This window comes from Mobula birostris, chromosome 6 (genome assembly GCF_030028105.1).
Source record: "Mobula birostris isolate sMobBir1 chromosome 6, sMobBir1.hap1, whole genome shotgun sequence".
Classification (NCBI taxonomy): domain Eukaryota; kingdom Metazoa; phylum Chordata; class Chondrichthyes; order Myliobatiformes; family Myliobatidae; genus Mobula; species Mobula birostris.
Genome location: NC_092375.1, coordinates 178,346,900 through 178,359,226, shown reverse-complemented (window position 1 = coordinate 178,359,226; position 12,327 = coordinate 178,346,900). Strand labels below are relative to the sequence as shown.

The 12,327-nt window shown below is 42.0% G+C and overlaps 1 protein-coding gene across 1 annotated transcript in view; it reads left to right on the top strand.

The window, feature by feature from the left end:
• The window catches only part of LOC140198768 (TGF-beta receptor type-1), a 72,750-nt gene that overhangs the window by 37,170 nt on the left and 23,253 nt on the right, over positions 1-12,327 (top strand). The window contains exons 4-6 of the mRNA XM_072259777.1: positions 1,097-1,264; positions 5,340-5,496; positions 7,263-7,387. Coding sequence (XP_072115878.1) covers positions 1,097-1,264; positions 5,340-5,496; positions 7,263-7,387 — 450 coding nt within the window. The remainder of the gene's footprint in view (positions 1-1,096; positions 1,265-5,339; positions 5,497-7,262; positions 7,388-12,327) is intronic.

Sequence of the window (12,327 nt, the reverse complement as noted above, 5' to 3'; positions counted from 1 at the left end):
TCCCTTTGTTTTCACAGAGATTGGTGATAGCAAACCATGCAGCAGCAAGTGGAATGATTGTCTAAATATTTTAATTGCATTTGCATGCGCATGAAGATTTAACTTCATTTTTAGAAACACACAATCGTCTTCCTTATTTCATTTTACTTTTGCTATTCACGTTTTTTTCCTTTTATTTCACATCATTATTTGGTGTTTGCACCTCAAAGCGATTGTCGGTTTGAAGAATGTTTTATACAATTCCCACAGCATGTGAAACTTGCCTGTTTCAGGTGAGATATCAACTCTCAGAATGTAATTATAACAGGTGTAAGAACCTATAACGCTGCCAATAAAACATGTAACTAAATTACCAACCATCGCAGTAAATTCAATGGGAAATCCTAGCTTATTTAGTTGAAACTGATCTACCCACTGCCCGTTATGCCACTGGCATTTAGGGCAGCAGTGACAGTCCTCCATCTCTGATTATTATTCAGGGCATCTTTCATCATGTCAATAGCTCAGTTTTTACTACTGTCATTTCATGCAAATTCTCGGTGGAGACTCAGACCACTCTTAGTCTGGCCTCTACCCTTTGACCTGTTTGGCATGGGTGACCCTACCAAGAGCCAAAGCAGAAAGCTCTGATTGCAACCAATGTAGCTCGCTGGGTCAATGAGGCACGCAAGCCTCCAAACCCTGCGGCAAAGTTGTGGTCCTCTAGGGGGTATTGAAATTGAACTTGTAGACAATAGACAGTAGGTGCAGGAGTAGGCCATTCGGCCCTTTGAGCCAGCACTGCCTATTGTGATATTGTGATATAAGGATATTGCACCTTTTATTGAAGAAGTATTTTTTCAGAACCATATGTTATCATCACATTTCTTGACCATTTTCAGAGTAAAATGCGTTCTCTTCAGTATCAGTATTCTTTTCACAGCATTTACAGAATTTTAAGCTTTGATTGCCACAGTGATATGAGTAAAACTTTTTAAAGTTGCAAAAGTAGTATTAACTTGTCACAAACCAAATCAAAGTGTGAAATTTGCAAATTCCATTCATTGATAAATTTCTGTAAGGAAGTTTTTAAAAATTGTTCATGTTTTCTCATCAGATACTGGCCTATGTACTGAACTTTGGATTGTGTTAGACTACCATGAGCACGGTTCTCTGTTTGATTACTTAAACAAGTTCACCATGGCTGCAGACAGTGTGATGAAACTAGCCCTCTCTATAGCAAGTGGACTAGCACATCTTCATATGGAAATAACTGGTACACATGGTAACGCAATTTTGACTTCAAGCTGAACAATGATTTGAATGAGTGTTATTCTTATTTTATTGCTGCAAATTATGACTGGATTTTACCTAGTGGAATTTTATATGACATCAGCTGGGTGGATTGAATCCCATTAGCATGTGCTCATAATCTGAGGTGACAAGGTAGTGTTTGCATTCTAGGAATACATTGGACTACCAATTATTACACAGAATGAAAGAATTGACTGAGTCTTTTGTGTATATTAATAAAGTAATAAACCAGAAAGAGATGCGAACAAAATGAAAATTCTCATCCCTTGTGAAAATTGGCAGCATTTGTTCTGAATCTGATTGGGCTGAATGGATTAATGTCAGCTTTCATCTGAATGGAAAGATTCTATGCAAGATCTATTTCAGTCATCCCTTTACTGGTGTTTTTGTTGAATGTTCTGGACCAAATAAAAAAATATATATCAGTTTGCTTTAGAGCTGCTGTGCAAATTGGAAAGTTAATTTGCAACTGAAATCATTCTAAGAATTAATTAATTACTGCCCGATACGCTGATGACGTTTAGGGCAGCAATGAAGGTCCTCCATCTCTGTCGTACACAGCTATAGAAGGATTCTTCATTGTTATTTCGGTAACAATGGTTTTTAGACCAGTCAGGGTTGTTGACCCTGAGCTGAACCCCAGAACCTGGAGTACTGATGGACCACTCTTAGTCTGGCCTCTACCCTTTGACCTGTTTGGCATGGGTGACCCTACCAAGAGCCAAAGCACAACACCCATCTCCAGCCAACATAGCTCTCATTGAGGCATGAAAACCTCGAAACCCTACAACATGGTTGTTGTCCTCTTGCAGGATTCTAAGGCTGCACAGACAGAATTTAACGAACGGTCACTGTTTATACACAGTTGGAAAAACATATCTTGTAGTTTGCAAAGGATTCAAATGTTTATTATCAAAGTATGTATGTAGCATACAACCCTGAAATTCACCTTCTCCACAGACAACCACAAAGCGATAAAAACCATGGAACTCATTCAAAGAACAATATCAACTTCCCCACCCCTCCACACACAAAAAAACAAGTTGCACACGAACATCAACCCACTCCTCCACCTGCAAAAATAAAACAAATTGCCTGCAATGCATTCCTGCTCACTAGGAAATAGAGAATTTACATGCAGTATTGCATTTATTTTTCAAAACTTTCTAAGTTACAGTTACAAATCACTGCAAAGGATAACGAAATCTTGCCCATCACCTTATGTTATATATTTAGATATGCACTGCCTGGAGGTTTGCGAATTTCCAGAAATGGTTGTGGTGTGGGATTTTCACAACCCAAAACACTCTAGCCAACTGTGCAAAAATGATAAATATGAGAAATCCTGCAGATGCTAGAAATCCAAAGCAACACACAAAATGCTGGAGGAACTCAGCAGGTCAGGCAGCCTCTGTAGAAGTAAATAAACATTCGACGTTTCAGGCCCAGACTCTTCTTCAGGACTGGAAAAGAAGGGGGAAGAAGCCAGAAAAATAAACGTGGGGGAAGGGGAAGGAGGATAGATCTGATAGGAGAGGAGAGTGGACCGTAGGAGAAAGGGAAGGAGGGGGGGACCCAGGGGGTGGTGGTAGGCAGGTGAGAAGAGGCCAGAGTGGGGAATAGATGAAGAGGCAAAGGGAAGGGAAATATTTTTTACTGAAAGGAGAAATTGATATTCATGCCATTAGGTTGGAGGCTGCCCAGACAGAAAATAAAATGTTGCTCCTCCACCCTGAGGGAGGTTTCATCTTGACACAAAAGGAGACCATGGATCAATAAGTCAGAAAAAGAATGAGAATCAGAATTACGCCGTGTCTCACCAATGTACAGGAAGTCGCACCAGGAGCATCATGCACAATAGACCCCAGCAGATTGGCAGGTGAAGTGTTGCCTCACCTGGAAGGACTGTTTTGGGTCCTGAATGGAGATGAGGGATGGCAGATGTAGCACTTTGACTTGCTTGCAGAGATGAGTGCCAAGGGGGAGATTAGTTGGGAGGGATGATTGGACAGGGGATTCATGGAGGTAGTGATCCCTGTGGAAAGTGGAGAGGGTGGGAGGTAAAGATATGTTTAGAGGCAGAATCCCTTTGGAGGTGACTGACGTTGCAGAGAATGATGTGTTTGATGTGAAGGCTAATGGGGTGGTAGGTAAGGACAAGGGGAACTCTATCACTGTAAAAGCAGTGAGAAGGTGGGCTGAGTGCAGATCTTCAGGAAATGGAGGAGATGTGGGTGAGGGCACCACCAATGGTAGAGGAAAGGAAACCCAGTCCTTTGCAGAAGGAAGACATTTCTGATGTCCTGGAAAGGAAAACTGTATCCTGGGAATAGATGCGGTGGAGATGAAGGTAGTGAGAAAGGGGAATACCACTTTTAAAGGAGATTGGTGGGGGGCGTGGGGGAAGAGGTTTAGTTAAGATAACCATGGGAATTGGTAGGTTTATAAAAGATGTCAGTTGACGGTTTGGCTCCAGAGATGGAGAGCCAGCGACTGAGAAAGGGGAGGGAGGTGTCAGTAATGGACCAAGTGAAAATGAGTTGGAATGTAAACCTCAATACATAGAACATAGAATCGTACAGCACAGTACAGGCCCTTCGGCCCGCAATGTTGTGCCGACCCTCAAACCCTGCCTTCCATATAACCCCCCACCTTAAATTCCTCCATATACCTGTCTAGTAGTCTCTTAAACTTCACTAGTGTATCTGCCTCCACCACTGACTCAGGCAGTGCATTCCACGCACCAACCACTCCCTAAGTAAAAAACCTTCCTCTAATATCCCCCTTGAACTTCCCACCCCTTACCTTAAAGCCATGTCCTCTTGTATTGAGCAGTGGTGCCCTGGGAAAGAGGCGCTGGCTATCCACTCTGCCTATTCCTCTTATTATCTTGTACACCTCTATCATGTCTTCTCTCATCCTCCTTCTCTCCAAAGAGTAAAGCCCTAGCTCCCTTAAACTCTGATCATAGTCCATACTCTCTAAACCAGGCAGCATCCTGGTAAATCTCCTCTGTACCCTTTCCAATGTTTCCACATCCTTTCTATAGTGAGGTGACCAGAACTGGACACAGTACTCCAATTGTGGCCTAACCAGAGTTTTATAAAGCTGCATCATTACATCGCGACTCTTAAATTCTATCCCTCGACTTATGAAAGCTAACACCCCATAAGCTTTCTTAACTACCCTATCTACCTGTGAGGCAACTTTCAGGGATCAGTGGACATGTACCTCCAGATCCCTCTGCTCCTTTGCACTACCAAGTATCCTGCCATTTACCTTGTACTCTGCCCTGGAGTTTGTCCTTCCAAAGTGTACCACCTCACACTTCTCCGGGTTGAACTCCATCTGCCACTTCTCAGCACACTTCTGCATCCTATCAATGTCTCTCTGCAATCTTCGACAATCCTCTACACTATCTACAACACCACCAACCTTTGCGTCGCCTGCAAACTTGCCAACCCACCCCTCTACCCCCACATCCAGGTCATTTATAAAAATCACGAAAAGTAGCGGTCCCAGAACAGATCCTTTTAACACCACTAGTCACAATCCTCCAATCTGAATGTACTCTCTCCATCACGACCCTCTGCCTTCTGCAGGCAAGCCAATTCTGAATCCACCTGGCCAAACTTCCCTGGATCCCATGCCTTCTGACTTTCTGAATAAACCTACCATGTGGAACCTTGTCAAATGCCTTACTAAAATCCATATAGATCACATCCACTGCACTACCCTCATCTATATGCCTGGTCACCTCCTCAAAGAACTCTATCAGGCTTGTTAGACACGATCCGCCCTTCACAAAGCCATGCTGACTGTCCCTGATCAGACCATGATTCTCTAAATGCCCAGAGATCCTATCTCTAAGAATCTTATCCAACAACTTTCCCATCACGGACATAAGGCTCACTGGTCTATAATTACCTGGACTATCCCTGCTACCTTTTTGAACAATAGTTCAAAAAACAATAGTTGAACATCATTGAACAATAGTTGAATAATAATTAGATGACATTTTAAATAGAACATGTTTTATATAATAGGTAAACCTGCCATAGCACATCGTGACCTCAAGTCAAAAAATATTCTTGTGAAAAGGAATGGAACATGTGTCATTTCTGATTTGGGTTTGGCTGTGCGGAGCAATTCACCGAAAGATATCAATTATAATGCTCATAATCTCAGAATTGGAACAAAGAGGTATGGTTGATTTTTCTTTATTTATGTAGTTTTACTTAGATAGTTGTAAATCTTGAAATTGGTAATTCCTCATTATTGAATAAATTGAAGGCATTCTTGAGTCCTGATGTGGGTCTGTCCTGAGCCCCTGGTCTTCTTTGACCCACATAAGCTGCGATTTGAGCTTGCTTACAGGTTTGTGGATAGTATTAATTCAGTATTTCTTCAGGATTCTGGTGATCCTTCCAGAAGCCATGGAAGAATAGCTTCTATTTGTTTGGCAATATGAAAGAGGTCAGGGAGAGTGAATTATTTGAAGACATTATAACATCAAGGGAATCTTGTTCATTGTTGCAGAAGTACCTTCTGGACCAATTGCATATTGATGGACTGGAAGCTGAAACATCAGAAAACCTTCAGGGATGATTTAATTATCATGTGTATGCAATTAATAACTCTCTACATTATTGGGAAACCATTTAGGACCACAAAACTATGCTTCTGCTCAGTTCTTCAGTGGCAACATTGATAGAATTGTCCTCTATAATAGACGTGTTATCTGCAAGATGAATTTTTGCATCATTCCCTGCAACATCACAGTCACAACAGCCTTAAATTTTGCCAGGGATTGGGTGGGGGGTGGTGTGGGTGCAGACACACCCAGCCTTAAGATATCAGCAAGATAACTTGATTCCAAACAATTTGCTTATTGGTCGTTAACAGAATGTCTCTCTGGTGCGTCCTGCTCTCTCCCTTCTCCGTTCCCCTTTTCCCAACTATGATTCCCCTCTTCCTGCCTCCTTTCCTCCTCTCAGTCCTCAACAGAGACCAATATCAGAATCAGGTTTATCATCACTCACATATGTCATGAAATTTGTTTTTTTTTGTGTGGCAGCAGTGCAGTGCAATACATAAAATTACTGTGTTATTGTGCAAAAGTCTTAGACACCTAGCTTTAAATGTGCTTAATACTTTTGCACAGTACTGTAGAGTAAATTTATTATTTCTGGCACCAGTGAACAACTGATGTGTCTAGAATGAACAGATGATAAAGGAGACCCAAGTCTCTTTGAAAAGGCATGTTGAATTGAGGTTATAGTGAGATTAGCCATTGGGTCGAATGGGTAAGTGCACTCTTTCAAATGGCCTTTAGAATTAGACATTTAACTTCCTGTTCACAGGCTGGCCATCTTCCACTAATTTCATTCTGCAATACATTTTAACCTGAAAATATAAACTATGAAAACCAATGCCCTTGGCAATACTGGATAGAATGGGGATAGGGGTCCAAACAAAGATCTTGGGGAAATGCACACTAATTTATTGCATCTGTCATGATCAAATTTTTCATACCTATTTTAGAAATGTTGTATAAATCTTGCATGCTCCCTTCAAATGAAAATTTAATTTATTTCTCCAACCAGAGACATTTTTCCTAATTTTCTTGGCAGTTTGTTCAAAGATTTTTTGTAAACTTGTGTGGATGATTTCTCCCAGGCCTCTGATAGAGCACTTTAAGTGTTCCTTCAACATTTATGGTGAAATTGCATTGTAATTGTACTTATTAAGTTGCTGTATGTAAGAAATCTTCCTCCCCGTGTCTTGTATATTTCAGGAAATTGGTATTATTCTTACAGATTTTAAACTTTTAGTTTAAAAGCTTTGCTCTTTTCAAATTAATTTGATTTAAATAGAAAGGTTTTCAGTATATGTCAAGGTTTAAATAATCAAAAATTGGGTGCATTTATTTAAGTACATAATACCAGTTCATTTTTATTCTCTCTCAGGTACATGGCTCCAGAAGTTCTTGACGACAGTATCAATGCCAGCCATTTTGATTCATTCAAACATCTCGATGTATATGCCTTGGGTCTAATATTATGGGAGATTGCAAACAGATGTTCTGCAGGAGGTAATCTATTTTGAGATTTGAAAATTGAAATATGCAATCAGTGGCCACTTTATTAGGTACACCTGGTTATTAAGGGAAACATCAAATCAGCCAAATGTGGCAGCAATTCAATGCATAAAAGCATGCAGGCATGGTCAAGAATTTCAGTTGTTATTCAGACCAAACATTAGACTGGGAATGAAATGAAATTTACGTGACTTTGACTGTGGAATGATTATTGGTGCCAGATGGGCTAGTTTGTGTATCTCAGAAACAGATGATCTCCTGAGGTTTCACTGAAAACAGTCTCTAGATTTTGCAGTTCTATGAGCAGAATGCCTTTTTAATGAGCGAAGTCTGAGGAGAATGAGCAGACTGGTTCAAACTGAGAAGAAGGTGACACTAACTCAAATATCCATGTGTTACAACAGTGGTGTGCAGAATGCAGAACATCTCTGAACACACACACATCAAACCTTGAAGTGGATGGCCCGCAAAAGCAGAAGATCATGAACATACACTCAGTGGCCACTGAGTGTAAATATCACACTCCATAATGGGAAATATTAGCAGCTACTTCAACATTGGGTAATGTGACATCAGTAAAACAATTCCGTGTATGTTGTCAAAGCATCCACGGCAATGGAACTATGCAGTGCACACAAACTGAGTTCCTGTGACGATACATTAAACTTATTGTTATCAATTCTAGTATCTAGTTTGATCTGTGGCTGCTGCAATAAACCATGCCATTGACCTCAAAAACATTAAAAATAATACTTTGCTGCTTTGCATGCAGAATAATGCGCTAAGATGCAGCTTGCGCAATTTAAAACTGGCACTAAATAGAAGGGCAACTATCTGCACAGGAGGGCTGAAGGGGCAGGGAGGACTGGATCTTTATTGTATATAAATTCTGATCCATGTCAAGGAGACTATAAAGGCATGAGAAGCAAAAGCAATATTATGGCACAGAGCCCTTCAAGCATATTCTGCCTATTCATCAATATCATAAATGATCTCCTGATTCAGCACTATTTTCCAGCACAAGGGCCTCTTGATGCGCTTAATGACAAAAATCTGCCAATCCCTGGAATCTGCAATGAATGAACCTCCACAGTCTTTTGGGATAGATAATTGCAAAAGTTCATGCCTTCTGAGTGAAGAGATTTCTTCTCATCTCAATCTGAAACAGCCTAATCCTTATTCTCAGACAGTGCCCCTCAGTCAATGCATACAATCTGTCGAGCGCCTTAAGAATGCTGTAAGTTTCAATGAGATCTCTCATTCTTCTAATCTGTAAAGCATATAGTTCACTCTATTCAGTCTCATCTTGTTGAGAAAACGTGCCTTCCCTGGAACAAGTCCAGAGAGTTTCTGCTGCTCTTCATTCAGAGCAAGAAAACCTGCAATCAGGTAAAGATGCCAACAATTGTAGACAGTATCCAGGATTTCGCTCACAGAGTCCTAGACAATTGTAATATGACTTCTCTATTCCTGTAACTAAACCCTCTCATAAGGAAGACTGATGTGCGACCTTTTGCACTTTTAATTGCTAGCTGTAACTGCATGTTGGCCCGAGTGACATGCCTACAAGCAAGTTAGGTCATGGTCTGATCAGGGACAGTCAGCATGGCTTTGTGAAGGACAGATCGTGTCTAACAAGCCTGATAGAGTTCTTTGAGGAGGTGACCAGGCATATAGATGAGGGTAGTGCAGTGGATGTGATCTATATGGATTTTAGTAAGGCATTTGACAAGGTTCCACACAGTAGGCTTAATCAGAAAGTTAGAAGGCATGGGATCCAGGGAAGTTTGGTCCGGTGGATTCAGAATTGGCTTGCCTGCAGAAGGCAGAGGGTGGTGGTGTAGGGAGTACATTCAGATTGGAGGATTGTGACTAGTGGTGTCCCACAAGGATCTGTTCTGGGACCTCTACTTTTCGTGATTTTTCTAAACGACCTGGATGTGGGGGTAGAAGGGTGGGTTGGCAAGTTTGCAGATGACACAAAGGTTGGTGGTGTTGTAGATAGTGTAGAGGATTGTCGAAGATTGCAGAGAGACATTGATAGGATGCAGAAGTGTGCTGAGAAGTGGCAGATGGAGTTCAACCCGGAGAAGTGTGAGGTACATTTTGGACGGACAAACTCCAAGGCAGAGTACAAAGTAAATGGCAGGATACTTGGTAGTGTGGAGGAGCATCGGGATCTGGGAGTACATGTCCACAGATCCCTGAAAGTTGCCTCACAAGTAGATAGGGTAGTTAAGAAGGCTTATGGGGTGTTAGCTTTCATAAGTCGAGGGACAGAGTTTAAGAGTCACGATGTAATGATGCAGCGCTATAAAACTCTGGTTAGGCCACCATTGGAGTACTGTGTCCAGTTCTGGTCGCCTCACTATAGGAAGGATGTGGAAGCATTGGAAAGGGTACAAAGGAGATTTACCAGGATGCTGCCTGGTTTAGAGAGTATGCATTGTGATCAGAGACTAAGGGAGCTAGGGCTTTACTCTTTGGAGAGAAGGAGGATGAGAGGAGACATGATAGAGGTGTACAAGATAATAAGAGGAATAGATCGAGTGGATAGCCAGCACCTCTTCTCCAGGGCACCACTGCTCAATACAGGAGGACATGGCTTTAAGATAAGTGGTGGGAAGTTCAAGGGGGATATTAGAGGAAGGTTTTTTACTCAGAGTGTGGTTGGTTCAGGGAATGTACTGCCTGAGTCAGTGGTGGAGGCAGATACACTAGTGAAGTTTAAGAGACTACTAGACAGGTATATGGAGGAATTTAAGGTGGGAGGGGTTATATGGGAGGCAGGGTTTGAGGGTCGGCACAACATTGTGGGCCAAAGGGCCTGTACTGTGCTGTACTATTCTATGTTCTATGTTCTAGCTGCTATATTGTTGACATTCAGCTTGGCTTTTTCCCTTTGAAGCCTCCCACTGTACTCTCAATCTTCACTTTTGAGACACAACAGACTGCAGGTACTGAAATCTTGAGCAAAAGTAAGCTTCTGGAGGAACTCACCTGGTCTGGCAGCATCCGGGGAGGCAAAGAGATAGGCAGTGTTTTGGCTCATGATCCTCGATAAGGATTGAGAGAATAGAGGGAATATAGAGGTAAGAGTGAGCTGTGAGATAGGGGCTGGTAAGTGATAGTTTACACTGACAAGGAAAAGGTCCAAGTAAATCTGAGGGCAGGATGGAAGTAGTAGCAAAGATGATTAAATTGACAAGTGTCGCATGAATCCTGGAAGCAGCACCAATGTGGTTATCGATGTAGTGGAGAACGAGTTGCAGAAGGGTTGTCTGAGTAGGTTTGGAGTAAGGACTGTTCCATGTAGCTGATTAAAAGATAGATGTGTTGGAGCACATATGAGTGAACATAACCACACATTTGATCTGTCGGAAGTGGGAGGAATAGAAAGAGAAGTGATTCACTCCCTTTGTATGTACTCCTCAGCTTTTTGGCTCCAGTCCTGCTGAAGGATCTTGTCCTGAAACGTCGACTGTACTCTTTTCCATAGATGCTGTCTGGCCTGCTGAGTTCCTCCAGCAGTTTGTGTGTGTTGCTCGCACCCTTTGTGTTCCTTTTCCTACTTCTACTGGCCCACTTATGTTCTCTCTCCCTTTGTTCACCCTTCCCATTTCAATCTGTCCATCACCTCCACACCTATCCATCTGAGTATTTTTTTTCTCCCCTGGCTTATCCTTCCACTCCAGTCTGGTTCCATTTGCTCATCATCCGTCCCTTACTTGATTCTATTTGACACCTTCCAGCCTCCATCTCCAATTTCCCCCTCCCCTACTCCCACTTGATTCCATTTGCCTTCCCTTACTTCCCCTTAGCTGTTTCCACCTATCAGCTACTAGCCTCTTTCTCCAAACTACCCACTGGATTACTCCCAATGCCACGTGAGAGTGAGGGGAGGGAAAAGAATGTTAGATTAGATGAATTCATGACTGAGGAGCTGATGCGGGGGATTATTGAGACCTCTTCTGGAGCAGTGGTGACCTGAGCAAGAAGGACAGATTGTACCTTGACTGGAAGGGAATTCATATACTGGCAGGGAGGTTCACTGTTACTACCTGAGAAAGTTTAAACTAGATGAGCAGACAGGTGGAAACCAGAGCACCAGGTCGCACAATGGAGTGTTTGAAACAAGGTTAGATATTGTGAGCAGCAAAACTGCAAAGAAAGATGGGCAGGAGCTACGGGGTATAAACAACATGACTGGTGGAATGAGCTGTGTTTATTTTAATGCAAGGAGTATTAAGAGTGAAGGCAATGAACAGACCATGGATCAGTACATGGAAGAACGATGTTTTGGCAACTATAGAGGCCTGGTTGAGGGAGGGCAGGACTGGCTGCTTAATGTTCCAATGTTTCAATGTTTTAGAAGAGACGGGAAAGGGTTGCATTACTTCTCAGGGACAGTATCACAGTTGTACTCAGCGGGAAAGAAATTCACCAAGTCTTTATGGGTTGAATTCAAAAATAAGAAACGTGACCCCCACTATATATACTATGGACAGCAAATAGCCTAGAGACATTGAGGAGCAGATATGCAGGCAGATTATGGAAAGGAGCAAAAACAGCAGAGTCATCATTGTAGATTACTTCAACTTCCACCATATAGACTGGGAACTGCTTATAGCTAAGGGTTTAGATGGGTCAGAATTTGTTAGGTCAGTCAAAGAGAGTTTCTTGAAGCAGAACTAGAAGTAGAGGGATGCTCTCCTGGATCTTGTATTGGGTAATGAGCCTGGCCAGGAGACTAATCTTTCAATAGGAGAACACTTGGGAAATAATGATCACAACTCCAAAAGCTTTAAGATAGTTATGAATAAGAATAAGGGTGAACCTTGCAGGAAAGTATTAAATTGGGGGAGGCATATTCTGAGGGCATCACACAGATCCTAGGGAGAGTTACTAGGGAAGGGTGTTTGGGCAAAAATCCA